At 43.9% G+C, this 16,643-nt stretch overlaps 1 protein-coding gene and 1 long non-coding RNA gene across 4 annotated transcripts in view; one reads left to right on the forward strand and one right to left on the reverse strand.

Annotated features, from left to right (window-relative positions):
* ccdc171 (coiled-coil domain containing 171) overlaps nucleotides 1–16,643 on the forward strand; it is a 298,637-nt gene that overhangs the window by 196,827 nt on the left and 85,167 nt on the right. For all 3 annotated transcript variants that reach the window (XM_072517495.1, XM_072517496.1, XM_072517494.1), the window contains exons 21-22: nucleotides 12,036–12,181; nucleotides 14,078–14,132. In XM_072517495.1, the coding sequence (XP_072373596.1) occupies nucleotides 12,036–12,181; nucleotides 14,078–14,132 (201 nt within the window). The remainder of the gene's footprint in view (nucleotides 1–12,035; nucleotides 12,182–14,077; nucleotides 14,133–16,643) is intronic.
* LOC140429918 (uncharacterized) overlaps nucleotides 10,493–16,643 on the reverse strand; it is a 251,978-nt gene continuing 245,827 nt past the window's right edge. Inside the window, exon 3 of the long non-coding RNA XR_011949239.1 lies at nucleotides 10,493–10,552. This is a non-coding gene — a long non-coding RNA (uncharacterized lncRNA). The remainder of the gene's footprint in view (nucleotides 10,553–16,643) is intronic.

Here is a 16,643-nt window from a genome sequence, read left to right on the forward strand (position 1 = left end):
TAATCTTGCTCGTATGGCCTCAATGCTTGCAGAGTCTACAGAATTGCCTTCGGGGTTCATTACTGATGTTTTTGGAATCCAAGTGCAACTTGCTACCCAGGGAAACCTATTTCACAGATAACCTGGACTATATACTTCAGCAAAATCAGAATGCCCTTTTATCCAGATCCTCCTGGCTTCAGAGATCAAAAGAAACGCTACAGAACCAGGAGACTGGTTCCTCTGCCTGCAGATTGAAACAGAATTGGCTGTGTTACTCGGACAAGCTGCAAAAATTCCCAACATGGGACTGATGTCACACCAATACACTAGAGAGTGCTCTTATAGTAGTGGGGAATTGAGAGACACATTGCTGGACAAAATTAAAAGGAGCTTTATTTTCCATGTTACTGTGATCCAAACAGGAGTGTTTGCAAAGTGATTTCTTAGCCCCGAGATATTTCGTTTTAAGGAGTATAAAAAATCCAGCGAATATACAATTCAAAAATTAACTAGAATGATTACTTCCTCCAAAAATGTATGAAGCAGAGAGATTTGAAAAGCTAATCAAAATGTATATATAAAAAGGTGCAATTCAAACTTAAAAACAGAAACTCTAGTCTGTTATACAAAATAGTTAGTGATTGCCACCTTGTTGGGTGCACACTTTACCTGAATCTGTAGGTTATAGAAATATGTGTTGCTGCTAACCTGAGCCTTAGTTTAATTGCTCTTGTTCTTCACCTTTGCTCTTGGGTCGCCAGGTATCTTTCTGATACCGCCACGTGGTTCAAGTCCGCGTAATGATCAATAATCCAACACACTGCTTAGTAAGAGTTAAATCAACGCACATTTATTATATACAGTAATCAATACGCATGCATAAATTCTACGTCTCAGCTACTTCCTACAACTAACAGGCCAATATTTAACTTGGAATTGGCCCACCAGGTCAGGGAAACGAATGGCCTTTCGTTTGGGTTCTGAGCCTGTGGGATTCAAAGCTGGTATAGATCGATAGCTAGGAGCGCCTATCTCGTAGCGAGCGTTGAAGTAAGCCTTACGATTTGAGCGGCTGTTGCAGAAGGCTAGCAGGAGGATGCAAAAGGGGTAGCAGAAGGGGTTGCAGAAGGGTGGCAGAGAGGAGAAGGGTCGATTTGAACTTGGACTCTATACTCATAGTCCCCAGGGGCTTCCCGCCTTTCGGGCGGACCCTGTACCTAGTTCCAAGTGATTGGACTTTGTCCCAATCACTTGGTTTGATATTCTCCAATGCTGGAGCGATTCCTTGATTGATGGACGGTCTTGGGGTGATCGTTCACCTCCCTTTGTGTAGGCTCCTGTTGGCGCCGAAAAGTCTGGGTTGGCTTTGTGTCTAAAATGTTGCACATTGTTCCCGGGTATTGCTCATTAATATTCAGATGGCTGGTGTTTTGTTGTGCTGATGGCTGCAGGTATCAATCTTGTCTGGCCTTCCTTGAGGCGAATACACAGTTTTACCTGCAGCTGCTTGTTTTAGTCCTGTTGGCTGATTTTTCCCATCAGCCTTTTCTGTTCGCCATTTTAAATCTGGGTTGGCCATTCTAAATCGGGAGTTAGCCATTTTAACTGGCTACATATGACTGACTGTTCAGCGCCATTTTTAGACAGCAATCTGAAAGTGAATTACAGGTTTTCGAAGATATTTAATAAGTAAAAGCAGATATTAAAATACAGCAGGCGGGATTCTCTGCAGCCCAGCGCCGAAATCTGGAATGGCGATCAGGTGGAGAATGGCTTCCGATGCCGGAATTGAGGCAGGTGGTGGTTTGACACCAGTTTGTGATGCTCTGCCCCCTCCAAATCGGCATCACTGGGCTGCATGCAGGTGCAACGCAGTTGGCTCGTCATCAGCTGGCCCACGCGCGATGCTCCGCCTCTGATGGGCCGTGTTCCCAACGGCACGGGCCCCGTGTGGTTGGGCGCCCAGGGTGCCGGCTGCGGACAGTGTCCAGCGCCGTCACACTAGGCCATGATCTGTACCCCTGGCCAGGGGGCTTCTGCCAGGGTTTGGGGGAGTGGTGGGGGTAGCCACGGGGTGGGCTGTGAGGTCGGGGTGGGCCGGTACACGGTCCAGCACGGCCGGCACCATATATTGCAGATGCTGCTGGTGGGCGTGCGTGGATACAGCTGGTCAGCCCTGCGCATCGTCGGCATGTCACCCGGAGATTTTCCTGCCCTTCTCCGTGCGGTACGCGGGTGTTTTACGTGGCGCCGGTGCTAGCCCCTCACCGGTACCGGAATTGGTGAGGGGTTTGTGCCGATTTTCCCGTCGTGAAACACCACGGGTCCTCCGTTGGCGTCAGCACTTAGTCGCAGGAGTGGAGTATCCAGACAAATATCTTTCACTTTGACGGGAGAAAAGACAGAAGTAAAGGATCTGTATCTGAATACCCAAAGCATTCAGAACAAAGCAGATGAATTGTCAGCTCAAATGGAAATGTATAACCTGATAGCTTCACAGAGGCATGTCTTCAGGGTGTCCAAGGCTGGGCCCTGAATATTCAAGAATGATTGACATTTTGGAAGAACAAGAAGCTAGGAAAATGTGATGGGGTAGCTCTGTTAATTAAGGATGATAATGCAATAGTGAGAGATGGCCTTGGTTCTAAAAATCTAGATATAGAATCAGATTGGGTAGAGATAAGAAATAGCAACGGTAGGAAGTCACATGGAAGTAACTTAAGCCTCCTAACTAACTACTGTTAATATGTAGGGCAGTTACTACAGAGAAGTATGCAGGTGGCTTGTAAGAAAAATTTGGCAATAATCATGGAGGATTTTAATCTGCACACATTGACTAAATCCGATTGACAAAGGTAGTCTGGAAGATGAGTTATTTGTGTTTTGGGGATAATTTCTTGGCTACTTTAGACCTGGTAGTGTGCAATGAAGCAGATTATTAATCTTATGGTAAAGGAGCCACTTGGCAGCAGTGATCATAGCCATGATTAAATTTTCAATTCAGTTTGAGGGTGGGAAATGTGGGCCCCAGAGTAGTGTCTTAAACTTAATTATGTGCAATTATAGAGGTATGAGGACTGAGTTGGCTAAAGTGAACTGGAGAATAGGTTCAAAGGTAGTAGAGTAAAGAAACTGTGCTAGACATTTAAGAAGATATTCCATAACTCTCAGCAAACACTTATTCCACTGAGAAATAAATATTCCAGGAAAAGGATGCACCATCCATGGGTAGCTAAGAAGGATAAATATAGTACTAAATATTGCAAAGGTTAGTGGTATGTCAGAAGATTGAACACATTTTATAAATCAGCAAAGAATGCTATACAATTAATTCGGAGGAAAGAAATTAGAGTATGAGAGAAAGCTAGCTAGAAATATAAAAACGGATAGTAAAAGTTTCTGTAAGTATTTAAAAAGGAAAAGAGTAACAAAAGTGAGCATTGGTCTTTTTAGAGGGTGAAACTGGAGAATCAATAACGTGAAACAAGGAAATGGCAGAAGGGTTGAACAGATATTTTGGATCTGTCTTCACTGAAAACGACACAAAAAAACAAGAATACTTGAAAATCAAAAGGGAAAAGTGAAACTTAAAATAATCACGAGGGAAGAGATGCTGGGAAAATTCTTAGAACAAAAGGAAATGTCTAGTCTGTATTTACTGCTCCCAATGTGGTCTCTACATTGGGGAGATTAAACGCAGACAGGGTGACTGCTTTGTGGAACACCTTTGCTTAGCCTGAAAGCATGACCCCATCCTTCTTGTCGCTTGGCATTCCAACTCCGCATCTTGCTCTCATGCTCTCATGTCCGATTTTGGCCTGTTGCAATGCTCCAGTAAAGCCCAACGCAAACTGGAGGAGCAGAGCGCCCCTTCCGATTAGGCATATAATTGCCCTCAGGACTCAACATTGATTTCAACAACTATAGACTGCGACCTATCTCCTTCATCTTGACCCTTTTTTTATATCCCAAAATGTTTTGTCCCAGTTCAACCCCACTCCCCCCCCCACCCCACATATACACTGGGCCATCTGTCATTTGTTCTTCAGTTTTGCTTTCACTGAGCACTGATCTTTATTCTCTCATTAACACATTTTAATATCTTGGATTTACACCGCTACCAGCTCGTGCTCCTGCCATTAACACTTCCTCTGTATCTTGGCCAACACAACTTTGTTGCAACCTGTCCTCACCCCGCCAATCACTGACCTTCTACTTTGCTCCGGCCCCTCTTATACAGCGTGTACTTCACCACATTTTTTCCTCTCTTTCGCTCCGAAGAAGAGTCACACAAACTCGAAATGCCGGCCGGAATTCTCCATTTGAGAGACTAAGGGCAGGATTCCCCGGCCGTGTTGACCGGCGACCGGAGAATCCCGTCCGAGTGTCAATGGATTTTTCCATTCTACGCGGCTCGCCCGTGGGTTCTTGCGGCGGACGGGGCAGGAAAATCCAGCCCTAAGTGTTCCCGCCGAGACTGAACAGTGTGCGATTCGCACTTTCATTGGCGGCGCTATTCGGTAAGCGGGTCAGGACGTGCTAATGGGCCAGCACTCTGCCGATGGGAATTCCAAGCAATTCTCATCCCAGTGAGCGTAGTAACTGCTGCGGCCAGAATCAGCGGCAAAGAACCTGGCAGCTCGAGCTGATGTTTAAGCGCTCCGTTTACCCCACACTCACTGCAGCCACCAAGATGGCTCACCGAAGGCCTGCTCCCCCGCCGAGGTCAGGAGTCCGAGGTGGACCCGTAGCTCCATGCCACCCTCTTTCCTAGGGTGGGCTGCAGATTCAAGCCCACCCTCCTGAACAGCGCCTGGGAGGTGGTGACAGAGGCAGTCAGCACTGCCAGCCTCACCAGGTGGAAACAGCTGGTGAACCAGAGGGGTGGGGGTCACTGGTGAGTCCTCTGCCCTGAGAGGGGCAGGTGTCTTTTGGGTGGGGTGAGCTCTGCTGATTCCCTGCTCCCTCTGCAGTGGGGCAGCGATCATACCCCACACTTTGTGGTTCTGATGTTGGGGCCTGGACCTGCTCAGCAAACCCGTGGCGATTGGACACGGCGTTGCTCGTGGATAAGGGATTCTGTGAGCGTGTATCCTCCGCCTTTGGGGAGCACATGGAGTTCAATAGTAACGGGCAGTTTCCGTTTCCACGCGTGGGAGGCTCTGAAGGCAGATGTTAGGCGGGAGATAATGGACACAATCTAGCGGAAACATTTCTCAGTGCGATAGCGAGTGGGAAATGCCGGGTGCTTCCGTCAGCCGACGCGGAGAGACCGTCACGGGTATCTAACCTCAATTAGTGCACTTAATGATGCCTCATGGGCTCCACGCCGCAATTGACTGTCCTGCCGGCTGATTGGCTGGGACAGCACCCGGCAGCTCCCCGCTAACGACGGGGAGCAGCACTTAAACCGATCCCACAGAGCAAACCCAGACAGCACGCAGCCATGCCACTGTGCAGACCAGCTCCACGATTCGGAGATGCCAGCCTGGTCAAACTGATGGACGCGGCCGAGCCCAGAGAGGACACCCTGTTCCCCCGATGGGCTTGAAGGGTCAGCCACAGGACAGCCAGTCCCGCCTGGGAGGACGTCAGCTCGGGGAGTGTGATCAGGAGGACAGGTACCCATTACCGCAAGAAAATCAACTGCACATGCTGTCCGACACGTGTTCGAATGATCAGCGACGCTTGTTCAACTTGGGCTTTTGCCAGCCTCCCCCTCTGGGTCCCTCCCTGGCCTGATGGACGGTCGGGTCCTCAGGCTGTGGGGTGGTGCCCGGCACATGGGCTGGATCCTCAAGCCTCTGTTGATGCTGCTGCCGCCGCCTTCTCTAGCTTCTGGCTGCCTGGCCTGCCAGCAGCACCGCGGGGTCCAAGGTATCATCCATTATGTCGTATCTGTAAGGAATCGGAGAGGGTGTGAGACCGCTGTGGCTGCCACCCCGGATCCCCCAAGCACCCCCCACCCTCACATCCTCGGCCATCTCTCAGGGTGCCATCCAACACGCCCTGGACACGCACCCCCGGCCGCAGCAGTGGCTGCTGGGCACCAGATCCTGTGCCCCAGACACATGCTGGAAACGTGACCTGTACTGGGAACTGGCTCACTCCCCAGTCCCCACACCCAATCTCTGGTCGCAGGGATGTCCCCAGTGCTGAGGCCCAGCTCTTGGATGCTCTAATGTTGGCTGCTGCCGCCTCTGGAGTTCAGGACAAGTTTCCAGTCCTCACAGCCTGATTGGGATGCCAGACATTAACAACCGCCTGCATTATGGCACATGTACCCACTGGAACCTACTTGGGAGCTGTGAAGTGCTCGCATTACTAGAATTGCCTTCTCGTTAATAAGATGGAGATTGGTCTTAATTAGTGAAGGAAAAGATTTTTAAATGCCACCCTGATTTCTCGACCCCCCCATCCCAGTCTATGCCCCCCCCCCCAAGTCCCAATTTCCTGATTGGGAGTCCTTGAGCCCTCTCCCCACCTCATAAAGAGCAGGGTACCCCCAGCAACCTGGCACATGGGCACCTTGGCACTGCTAGCCTAGCATCCTGGCAGTGCCCCTGTTAACCTGAAAGTGCTTCCTGGGCACCCTTGAGTGCCCAGGGCACCAGGCTGGCAGTGCCAAGGTTGGCTCTACCAGACCTCTTCACCCTCTGTAGGATAAGCCACCATGCCCTTCGTGTGACCTCAGCAGCAGCTTGTTACACAGCTTCATCAGTTTGTCTCACGTAACAGTTCTGTCTAAACCCTCACACAGGCACACGCGAATGAATCACAATGCACCCACTTCACAGTCCTGTTTCTTCACTGCTTCCTACCAGACACCATTAGAATCACCCATACATCTGGAATGAAGTTGAAAGCATAAAAGATTAAAGTGGAATGGATTTGAAGAGGATATTGAAATATTTAGCAAATATATATCCTGAAAATATTTGTGGATAATAGTAACTTGTTACCTAATTGTTAAAGTATGCTGAATACCTTGGAGGATGTTGAAGAACGTGTCGCAGAAATATTTGTAACTTAAAAGGACGTTCTTGATATGATGAGGAAATTTGTGGAATACCTGTGATTATTTATCTCCCCTGGGGAACTTCGTCAAGTGGTCTCTGAATCAAAATTGACATTGGTGATAGAAACACAAAATGCTGTGGATGCTGGAAATATTAGATTTAATATAGAAAGACTGTAGTTTGATCACAATGCTGAAGACAGATGCAGGCTAAGAACTCTGACTCTTACTAATGTCTTAAACATTCAAAGCAACATTTTGAACAATTTCACAGTGAATTACAGCATGCTAAATTGTAGTTTATGTCACCCTGTGATGTTTAACTGCACATTTTTCTGACTTGGCAGTTAATGTTTCTATGCCCTTGAATGGTTTCCTTTTCCATCTTGATGAACATAGTTTGCATCATAAGTGACATAAAGAAACTGCTCTATTGCCTCCAGTCCAGATGTGTGTGTCTGCACATTGAAAGCGTGCACTGCTTTTGCAGCTTGCCAATTTTCCAACTTGCAAATCATTGACTGCATTGGGTAAAATATTCTCTTTTTTTAGTCTGGGTGTCAGTTATCACTTAGAAGGAAGTCAAAGTAAATTCCGACATGGACCATCACATGCAGGTAATAGAACTTATTTAATTTCCCTTCCATTGATATTCAGTAAAGGAACATGAGGTAGGTTCTGTAACAGGCATGTGATTCTCACTCAACTTTTCTGTCTGCTCATCGCTCCAGTGATGCACAATGCTGGGCGATAAAGGCTAAAATCAAATACTATTTCTCGGAAAGCTGCGTTGCATTAAATTTGATAATTTGAGTTAAATGAAGAATTCAGGCAGCAAACAGAACTGATGGGAACTACAAAGATTTAACAAAATCTAAAATCCAATTGGAATAGTTGGGCTTATTTGAAAAGTGACATAAACCTGATGCCTAACTATTCCTCGCAGGCAAAAATGTTTTAGGTGCATTATATACTCACCAACAAAATAAATATAATGTCTATTGGAGTTAGTAACAATAAAAGGAAGTCTGTTTTTCTTTATATAGCTTGTAAAAATTCCCACAAAATATTTTTTAATTAAATTCCTTTTCTGTCGCCTGATTAATTCTTGCATTTTCTCACAAATATTTGATCAGGTTTTAGTGTTTTAATATGTAGTTTCATTAAAGCTGGCCCATGATTTTTGCAAGTAGTATTGAGACAACCCTCATTTTTGGACGGTATTGTTTAGTAAAACCACCAAATGATAAAGTTCTGGACTGAGTGGAAGATAATTTGGAAATGGGACTGAGTACCTAGAACAATCCCATATAGCCTTTTGTCCCTGATTTAAATACAATAAAAATGTACTAGTGAGGTCTCCTGGCAGGTTTGTTCGAGAGGAAGCATTTTAATGTTACCAGCTCACGTACTTTCTTATTGACAAAAATAGTAATAGAATTTAGTAGAATATTAGAATTGAGGGATAATAGAGGGAGGGCTTGAAACAAATAACCAAGAAGAAATAAATCTAGGTGCATTCCTTACCCGCCTCTTATTATGTCTTGTGTATCAGGATTTTAATGGTGGGGACCGGTTTAGCTCAGTTGGCTGGACGGCTGGTTTGTGATGCTGAGCAAGGCATGGGTTCAATTCCCCGCACCGGCTGAGGTTATTCATGAAGGCCCCACCTTCTCAACCTTGCCCCTCGTCTGAGGTGTGGTGACCCTCAGGTTAAATCACCACCAGTCAGCTCTCCCCCTCAAAGGGGAAAGCAGCCTGTGGTCACCTGGGACTGTACTCTATAATAATACTGAGAAGGGAGACAAAAGGGGTATATGGAAACTGTGCTTCAGGAATTAGTAAACAATGGGGGCCTCCAAATTTTGTAAATTTTACTGATTGGGTGCCATTTTAGTCACCTTAGCTATAGCTAATAGAGATTTCTGTTGGAGCTGTATTCTAGTTGATCCACCTAAGTAACACAGGAGAATCTGATAGGAGGTTAATGGAAAGAAGATCACATATGCTCGGCATTTAAAAAAATATTTGGAAGATTTAGTGCTTGTAATTTCTTCAAGCACCCTGCTCCTCATTTGTAGGGTTTAGGTAGAAGCCACAATATATAAGCTTCGACTTCCAAACAATTTGGTTGATTCAGGAATAGAATCACAATTCCACTCCTGGAAACCTGCCTTTCGCACCCCTCCCGCAAATGGGAGCTTTCAGTCCCACCACAGTTGACGGAGATTTTAAATGGCTCGTCCACCCGTTGCGGGGGAAATTCCGGCCAAGGTGACTGGCTAAAGAACCAAAGGCAACATGAAAAGACTTTTTTCTGCAGCCTGTTAGGATGTGGAATGGACAACCTGAGGGGAGAGTGGAGACGGATTCAATTGTCACTTTCAAAGGAGAATTGGAAGATTTTCAAAATGGGCGAAATGATTCCCATCTGTGGTGTAACCATTGTATGATTCTATGATTCCACAAATGTTTCTGACCAACAGACTAATTTGAGCAATATTTCCCAAATTATGTTCCTCACTCTGACAGTGAAAGAAATCAAATTACCAGAATAGCCCAAGAATTAGTGTTGATCCTTAGGATGTATTCCATCAAATTAACAACTTTCTTTCTAAAGGCGATCCCTTTAATATAATTTCAAAATACTTGCATCAAACCTCCCTATTTTCTCTGCATTGCCAGCATCAGCCACATTGCAGATTTGATGCCCCTCATTCAGGTGTACAGATTGAAAGTGTTTAATTTCTTTTCCCCCATCCTCCTGTCACAACACCCTGGCTAGTGTGCGGTCAACTCCAGTCCCACCTGACCCAAAGTTGCAATACTGATACAAATTAGATTTGTTTTTAAAATACCTGAGATCCTTGGTTGAGCCCAATAAACTGCAGTCACCAGATTACATGAGGAACCTTTTATTATGTACAGTGTTATAATTAAACTGACAGAAAATGTAACTGACTATCTAATACCTTTCCCAACCTATCTTTTCCTAACTACCCCCACTTTCTACACACAGACAAACAACACAGAGGGAAAAGGGTGGTTGAGAGGGAAATAAATTATGAATAAAATAAAAGATCTTTGCACTGGGATGACTTCTGGTTCATGTTTTTCTGAAGTTCCGGCTTTCGTTTTGGTATTTATTCCGTCTAGGCTTGAGATGGTTTTCTCTGGCAAGGTTGTCTAATTTCTCTGTAGATTCAGCATCGTTCCAAGTTCACAGCAAAGATGTGCCAGGCACTCACTAGTTTTAGAACAATCAAACTGTCCTTTCACTTCAGATCTAAACACTTCTGTCCCGTTCTCTCAGAAAGCATCTCGCAGGAACCAGTCACTGACTGTTGTCAGGCAGAACACTGTCCCTAGCCAACACACTGGTTGCCAGTTAGCCAATCCAAGCAACTTCCTCCAAAACCGGCTCCTAAGATTCAATCGGCACCGAAGAGTCTGGCCTTTCATAATAATAATAATCGCTTATTGTTACAACTAGGCTTCAATTAAGTTACTGCTGCGCGCTTGACGGCACATTCCGATTACGGTACCATGGACCTAAAATAACAAAATAAAAGAAATGAGAATAAAGGAAATAAAGAGAAGGACACTTGCACACCCCATACCATCCAACCTCTGCATCATGTTTTTCCCCTTTTTTCACTCTTCTACTTGAATTTGAGGTCAGGTTTCATGGGCATTGGTAACACTCTGGTACCTCAGCCCAGTGTTTTAATTTTTAAACTGTCTATTTTGACACATAGTAGATTTAGGCACCAAACTCTAGAATACTCTATGATTCTCCTGTTGTGTGATGGTTCTCTAAGGGAAATCTTTTTTTTAAAGGTTTACAAAATGGCCACTATTTCATTGAAGCAATATGGTGAGCTGGACACTCCGATATCTACCCACATTGACACACAGCCCTTGGTGTGCTATCTAGTGCCAAAATAAAATACTCTTTAATATAGAATTGCACCCATCCTGTTATGTATGGGATGTTGTTTCCCTCCTGATCTACTCTGTAATAAAAACCAGGATCTGTTCCATCAATCTATATTTGCAATGTATTGCCACGTTGTCTTGCACCGCATTGTGTGTGCACCAATGATCTTAGTTGTACAGATAATTCGCAGTGTGGAGAAATTACAGCACACCGTGATCTAATGCATGTACAGATCAATTTTGTGCTTAAACATTTATTTTCCCTGGGCTATGAATCTGTTTATATTTCCTACATTACAGGCGTGGCTACACTTCAAAATTACTTCATTGTCATTGAAGCACTTTGAGAGAACAGGTGGTCATGGAAAGCACTATTCAAATCCAATCTTTCTCTGCTTTTTATGATTATGTGCCAATCCAGGTCCTTGGTGATCTAAGCAGACTGTGCACTGGCATTTATTTATTTTTAGTGAACAGGCAGATCTCAAGTTTAAATAATTCAAATTTCAGTGATCAGAATATTAACCCCTGAATTGAAGTTACCAGAATTGTCGTTAATTTTATTAAGGAACAGCTAGAGGGCTCATTGTAGTTAGGGGAGATGGTGGTGACGTGGTGATAGCTCTGGGCAAATAATGGAGGTATGCTCTAGGGGCATGTGTACGGTCATAAAGCCCCTGTCCACAAAGACATGGATGTAGTGGTTCATCATTCCGTCCTAATTTTGGTTAAAATGTGACTGAATGTATTATATATGTTTTAAATTGCTTTGGTTATTATTTGAATGTTCAAGATATTTAAGTTTCTTAATATCGGAGGATGTTGTCTTGTCTTTTGAGCAGCTTTTAAGACCTACATTTTATCTAGCAATGTTCTCCCATGTGTGAAATTAAAACAATGATCCCATGGGCTCTCCAATTATAAATAAATTCTGCCATGTGAACAATTACCAACTAGATTGCAGTTGCCATCTCTGCATATAGATGTGTGCAGCTGTAGATTCCTGTTCTGGTTAATAGTTAAAGTTAGCGGTTATATATTTTTGCCAGTGGCACAAAGTGAAGTTATGAAAACCAGGTTATTTTGCCTGTTTCAGAGTCTCTCCGAAGCAAACATGGAACTAAGGAGAAAGGATCAATCAATGCGTCAGCTCAACAAAAACCTCGCCCAGCTGGAGCAGGACAAGCGTCAACTTGAGGAGAGCATCCAAGATGCAGAACATGCCCTCTGCAAGGCAGCAAAGTGAGCATGGGGCTTTGGGGGCGATACTTGAAACAAGCTTGGATCAATTCAGGCACTCGGAAGGGTTTTTAGAAGAAAATAATTGGGGGAAAAGTTCAAAAATGAACGGCAGAATCTACCTTGGAGAATTCTAAGGTCAATCATTCTCTCTTCTGAAGGGATTTCGGAAACTGCAAACTTACAAACAAATATAAATTTTGAAGATAATCTTATTTATTGAACCAAATGATAATTTAGCAATAGTGCCGCTTTAATACGTATCGGCAGCAGTAATAATTTGTTAAAATACAGTGCGATCGGTTTTCCCTCCCTTTGTTTGGCGTCAATGGGGATGGTAGCGACCTCTGAATGGGGTCAGTTGCTTTGCTGGTGTCAACAGCGAGGGCGATGTGACTGGCTTCATTTTGAATAAGTCCTGCTTGTTTCAGGTTGTGGGTGCTATTTTATCATTGGGAATTGGGAATCCTATAGTGTAAAAAGAACTCTGATTGTCAATTTCGGTTGAATGTGCTCATCCAATAAGTTCCTTGGAATCAAAGAAGCCCCAAACACACGTGTTGAATTTTTGTGGGCCTTGAACGAACAGGATAGCCATCCCAGTCCCACATATATAATGTAAGCTACTCTCCCGCCCCTCCCAATGATCTCAGCCCCCATTCCCAGGAATATACCTAGCCTAGTTACTGCCGAGGTCTGATCTTGTGGTCTCATTCGCACCGTTACTTTAAGGGTAGCGGTTTTGGGTGACAGAGCTCCCTTGTCAAATTTAAGTTGAACATTGGATGTTGTATCTGAATTTAGAGGAACATTTATTATTCATTTACATTTCAATTCGTAGCAAAAAATAAATCAAAAAGTGTCATTCTGTACTTGTGGCCTCCGTTATAGTTTTCAATAGTCATGAATTGCCTTTTGTCAATTAAAATAATAATCCAAACTTTTTAATAGTAATCCAACCTTTTAACTGAAATACATTCCAAATCTCTTGAAAGGATAAAATATCTCTATTAGCACAACACATTTCAGCTGACATAAACACACTTTCTGTTGTGTCAACAGTGCTTTAACTCAGAATGGTTATACAGCAAGGTAAAAACAGCCTTGAAATACAAACAATTAAGCTGCTCATTCTTCCCATTGCTGCTCAGGGAATCTTGTCACATTCGCTGATATGACCAAAGTTGCTGCACATAATACCAGTTACGGTTTATCAAACTTTATTTAATAATAATCTTCATTGTCACAAGTAGGCTTACTTTAACACTGAATGAAGTTACTGTAAAAATCCCCTAGTCGCCACATTCCGGCGCCTGATCGGGTACACAGAGGGAGAATTCGGAATGTCCAAATTACCTAACAGCACGTCTTTCGGGACTTGTGGGAGGGAACTGGAGCACCCGGAGGAAACCCACGCAGACGCGGGGAGAACGTGCAGACTCCGCACAGACAGTGACCCAGACCGGGAATCGAACCTGGGGCCCTGGCGCTGTGAAGCAACAGTGCTGACCACTGCTACCGTTATGAGGCACTATGTACATTCAAGTCTACCTTGTTTTAGAGTTTCAGACACTTTATTACACAGAAGGTTTTTGAAAATATACATTATGCAGGCTGTCATTTTGTGACTGTGGAGATGTCAGGTTTGTAAATATATTGAGATTTTATCCTATGTGAGCCATACCAAATTTAGCCTCATGATGGGCCACAATGATACATGATTGCAAATAATGACTGATCCACTTAATACGCAAACTCTATGTATCCCAGCTTTAATGGGGCATTTTTCAAGATTAGGATATTTGTGTCATAAACTATTTATTATTCCGAAATAACTTAAAAGTTAAGATTTTTCCTTTCATTCATATTTAGAGTAATCTGTTTCTCTCCCCCATACAGAGACAGAGAAAACTTGGTTACTTACCTGAGGGATGTGGATGATGCCTTGAAGCAGGTAGTGTAAATGTATTTTGAAATTATTACTAAATACAATATCCAGAAACTAACCCTTTATGTACAGGAAAAGCGAATACTTGGTTCACATAAAAAGTAATTAGGAACATCATGGGTTGTGTGCATTTCACACAACTGTTTCATGAGATTTTTAAGACATCTTTTACACCCAGGACTAGATTTAAATCCAGCATAGCCCACCTACAGAGCTTCCAGTCTTTAACCTATACTCCGAAAGCACCCATGCTTCATGAGCACGCCTTTGTTTCCCACACCATATATCCTTACGGCTGTTCTGAGGCCAATTAGCACCAAATTAAGGTTTTTTTGTTCTCTTGGCCGTGAAGCTCCCTCAGGGAAGTGATTTTGGGCAGTCTCTGCTCAATTGCTTATGGATGTGAATCCACCGTATGAAACATCCCATAATTTGGAACTAATTAGCCTCAGAACAGCTATAAGGGTAAATGGTGTGGGAAATAGAAATGGCACACTCGTGCAGTAAGGTGTGCACGTCTGAGTTTAGGTTAAGCCTGTGATTGGAGCAATATAGGTCTGTGTAAAACTTGAATTAGGAGTGCTTGATATTGCTGCTAGTTCATTGTAGAAAAACGTTCCATTCTGTAACAATGCTAGCCTGTGCCTTAATGCTGGAAAGTTGATAAAGAAGGACAAAGGACCGAATAATTGAATACTTCAATGAGTTGATTTAGATTTGACTTCAGAGTCATTTTTCCTTTCCCTGTCTGTTACATCTCTAAAGCACACTGCAAAGACTGCCATATAAGATGAGCATTGCACTGGCGAAGGATTCACAGTTATTGAGCAATAGTAAGCATTTCACCTCAATTTTACATGCGCAAATGGAGTTTCCACTGCAATTCAAGAAAGTCCTGGCGACTTGAAGGAAATGAATGGCAAAATGTAAAAGTTAGAACCTCTCCCGCATAATTTATCTTCAGAAAAGCTAATGAAGTAGTGTTCTTTTAAAAAGTGTTGAAAATGAAATGTCTCTTTTTAAAGCTCTCTCTCTCTCTCTCCTCCCCCTTCACTTGAATTAATAGTAGAGTTATCATTGATCAGGTCAGTGCATAATAGTAAAATTTGATTACCCATCATTCACACGAGACAATTACTGTAAAATTAGATATTGTATGTTCCTATTGGTGAAGCTGTATGGTAGCTCCGCCCTGCTAGGTGGGGTATAAGAGCCCGTCCCACCCCAGCAGCCTTCATTCTGTACCTGAGCTGCTGGGGGAAACATCTAGCTTATAAAAACCTTCAGTTGGACTACAACCTCGCTTTAGTGGTCATTGATTGTGCATCAATAACTATATATCTTTGTAATATATATAAATGACTTGGAAGAAAACATAGCGGGTCTGGTTAGCAAATTTGCGACTGATACTAAGATTGCAGGAGTTGCGGATAGTGGTGAAGATTGTCAGAGAATACAACAGAATATAGATAGGCTGCAAAATTGGGCCGAGAAATGGCAGATGGAATTTAACCCGGACAAATGCAAGGTGATGCATTTTGGTAGATCCAATTCAGATGGAAGCTATAAAATAAATGACAGAACCATCCGGAGCATAGAGACACAGAGAGATCTGAGCATGCAGGACCACAGATCCTTAAAAGTGGCAGCACAGGTTTAAATGGTGGTAAAGAAAGCATATGGTATGCTTGCCTTCATAGGAGACGGTATTGAGTATAAAAGCTCGAAAATTATGTTGCAATTATATAGAATGTTGGTTCGGCCACATTTGGAATACTGTGTCCAATTCTGGTCACTGCACTACCAGAGGGATATAGAGGATTTGAAGAGAATACAGCACGGTAGCGCAAGTGGATAGCACTATGGCTTAACAGCGCCAGGGCCCAAGGTTCGATTCCCCGCTGGGTCACTGTCTGTGCGGAGTCTGCACGTTCTCCCCGTGTCTGCGTGGGTTTCCTCCGGGTGCTCCAGGTTCCTCCCACAGTCCAAAGACGTGCAGTTTAGGTGGATTGGCCATGATAAATTGCCCTTAGTGACCAAAAAGGTTAGGAGGGCTAATTGGGTTATTAAGTTGCAGGGATAGGGTGGAAGTGAGGGCTTAAGTGGGTCGGTGCAGACTCAATGGGCCGAATGGCTTCCTTCTGCACTGTATGTTCTATGTTCTATTTGCCTGGTATGGAGGGTATTAGCTATGAGGAGAGATTGAATAAACTGGGATTGTTCTCCCTAGACAGATGGAGGCTGAGGGGCGACCTGATAGAAGTTTATAAAATTATTAGCGGTATAGATAGGGTGAACAGTTGGAGGCTTTTTTTTTTTTGACAATTACAAGGGGCACAAATTCAAGGTGAGGGGGAAAACGTTCAGTGGAGATGTGCGGGGGAAATTTTTTACACAAAGGGTGGTGGTGGCCTGGAATGCACTGCCAAGTGAGGTGCTGAAGCAAATACGTTAGCGACCTTTAAGACTTATCTGGATAGGCACATGAACAGATGGGGTATAGAAGGACACAGGCGG

Source organism: Scyliorhinus torazame, chromosome 9, assembly GCF_047496885.1.
Source record: "Scyliorhinus torazame isolate Kashiwa2021f chromosome 9, sScyTor2.1, whole genome shotgun sequence".
Classification (NCBI taxonomy): Eukaryota; Metazoa; Chordata; class Chondrichthyes; order Carcharhiniformes; family Scyliorhinidae; genus Scyliorhinus; species Scyliorhinus torazame.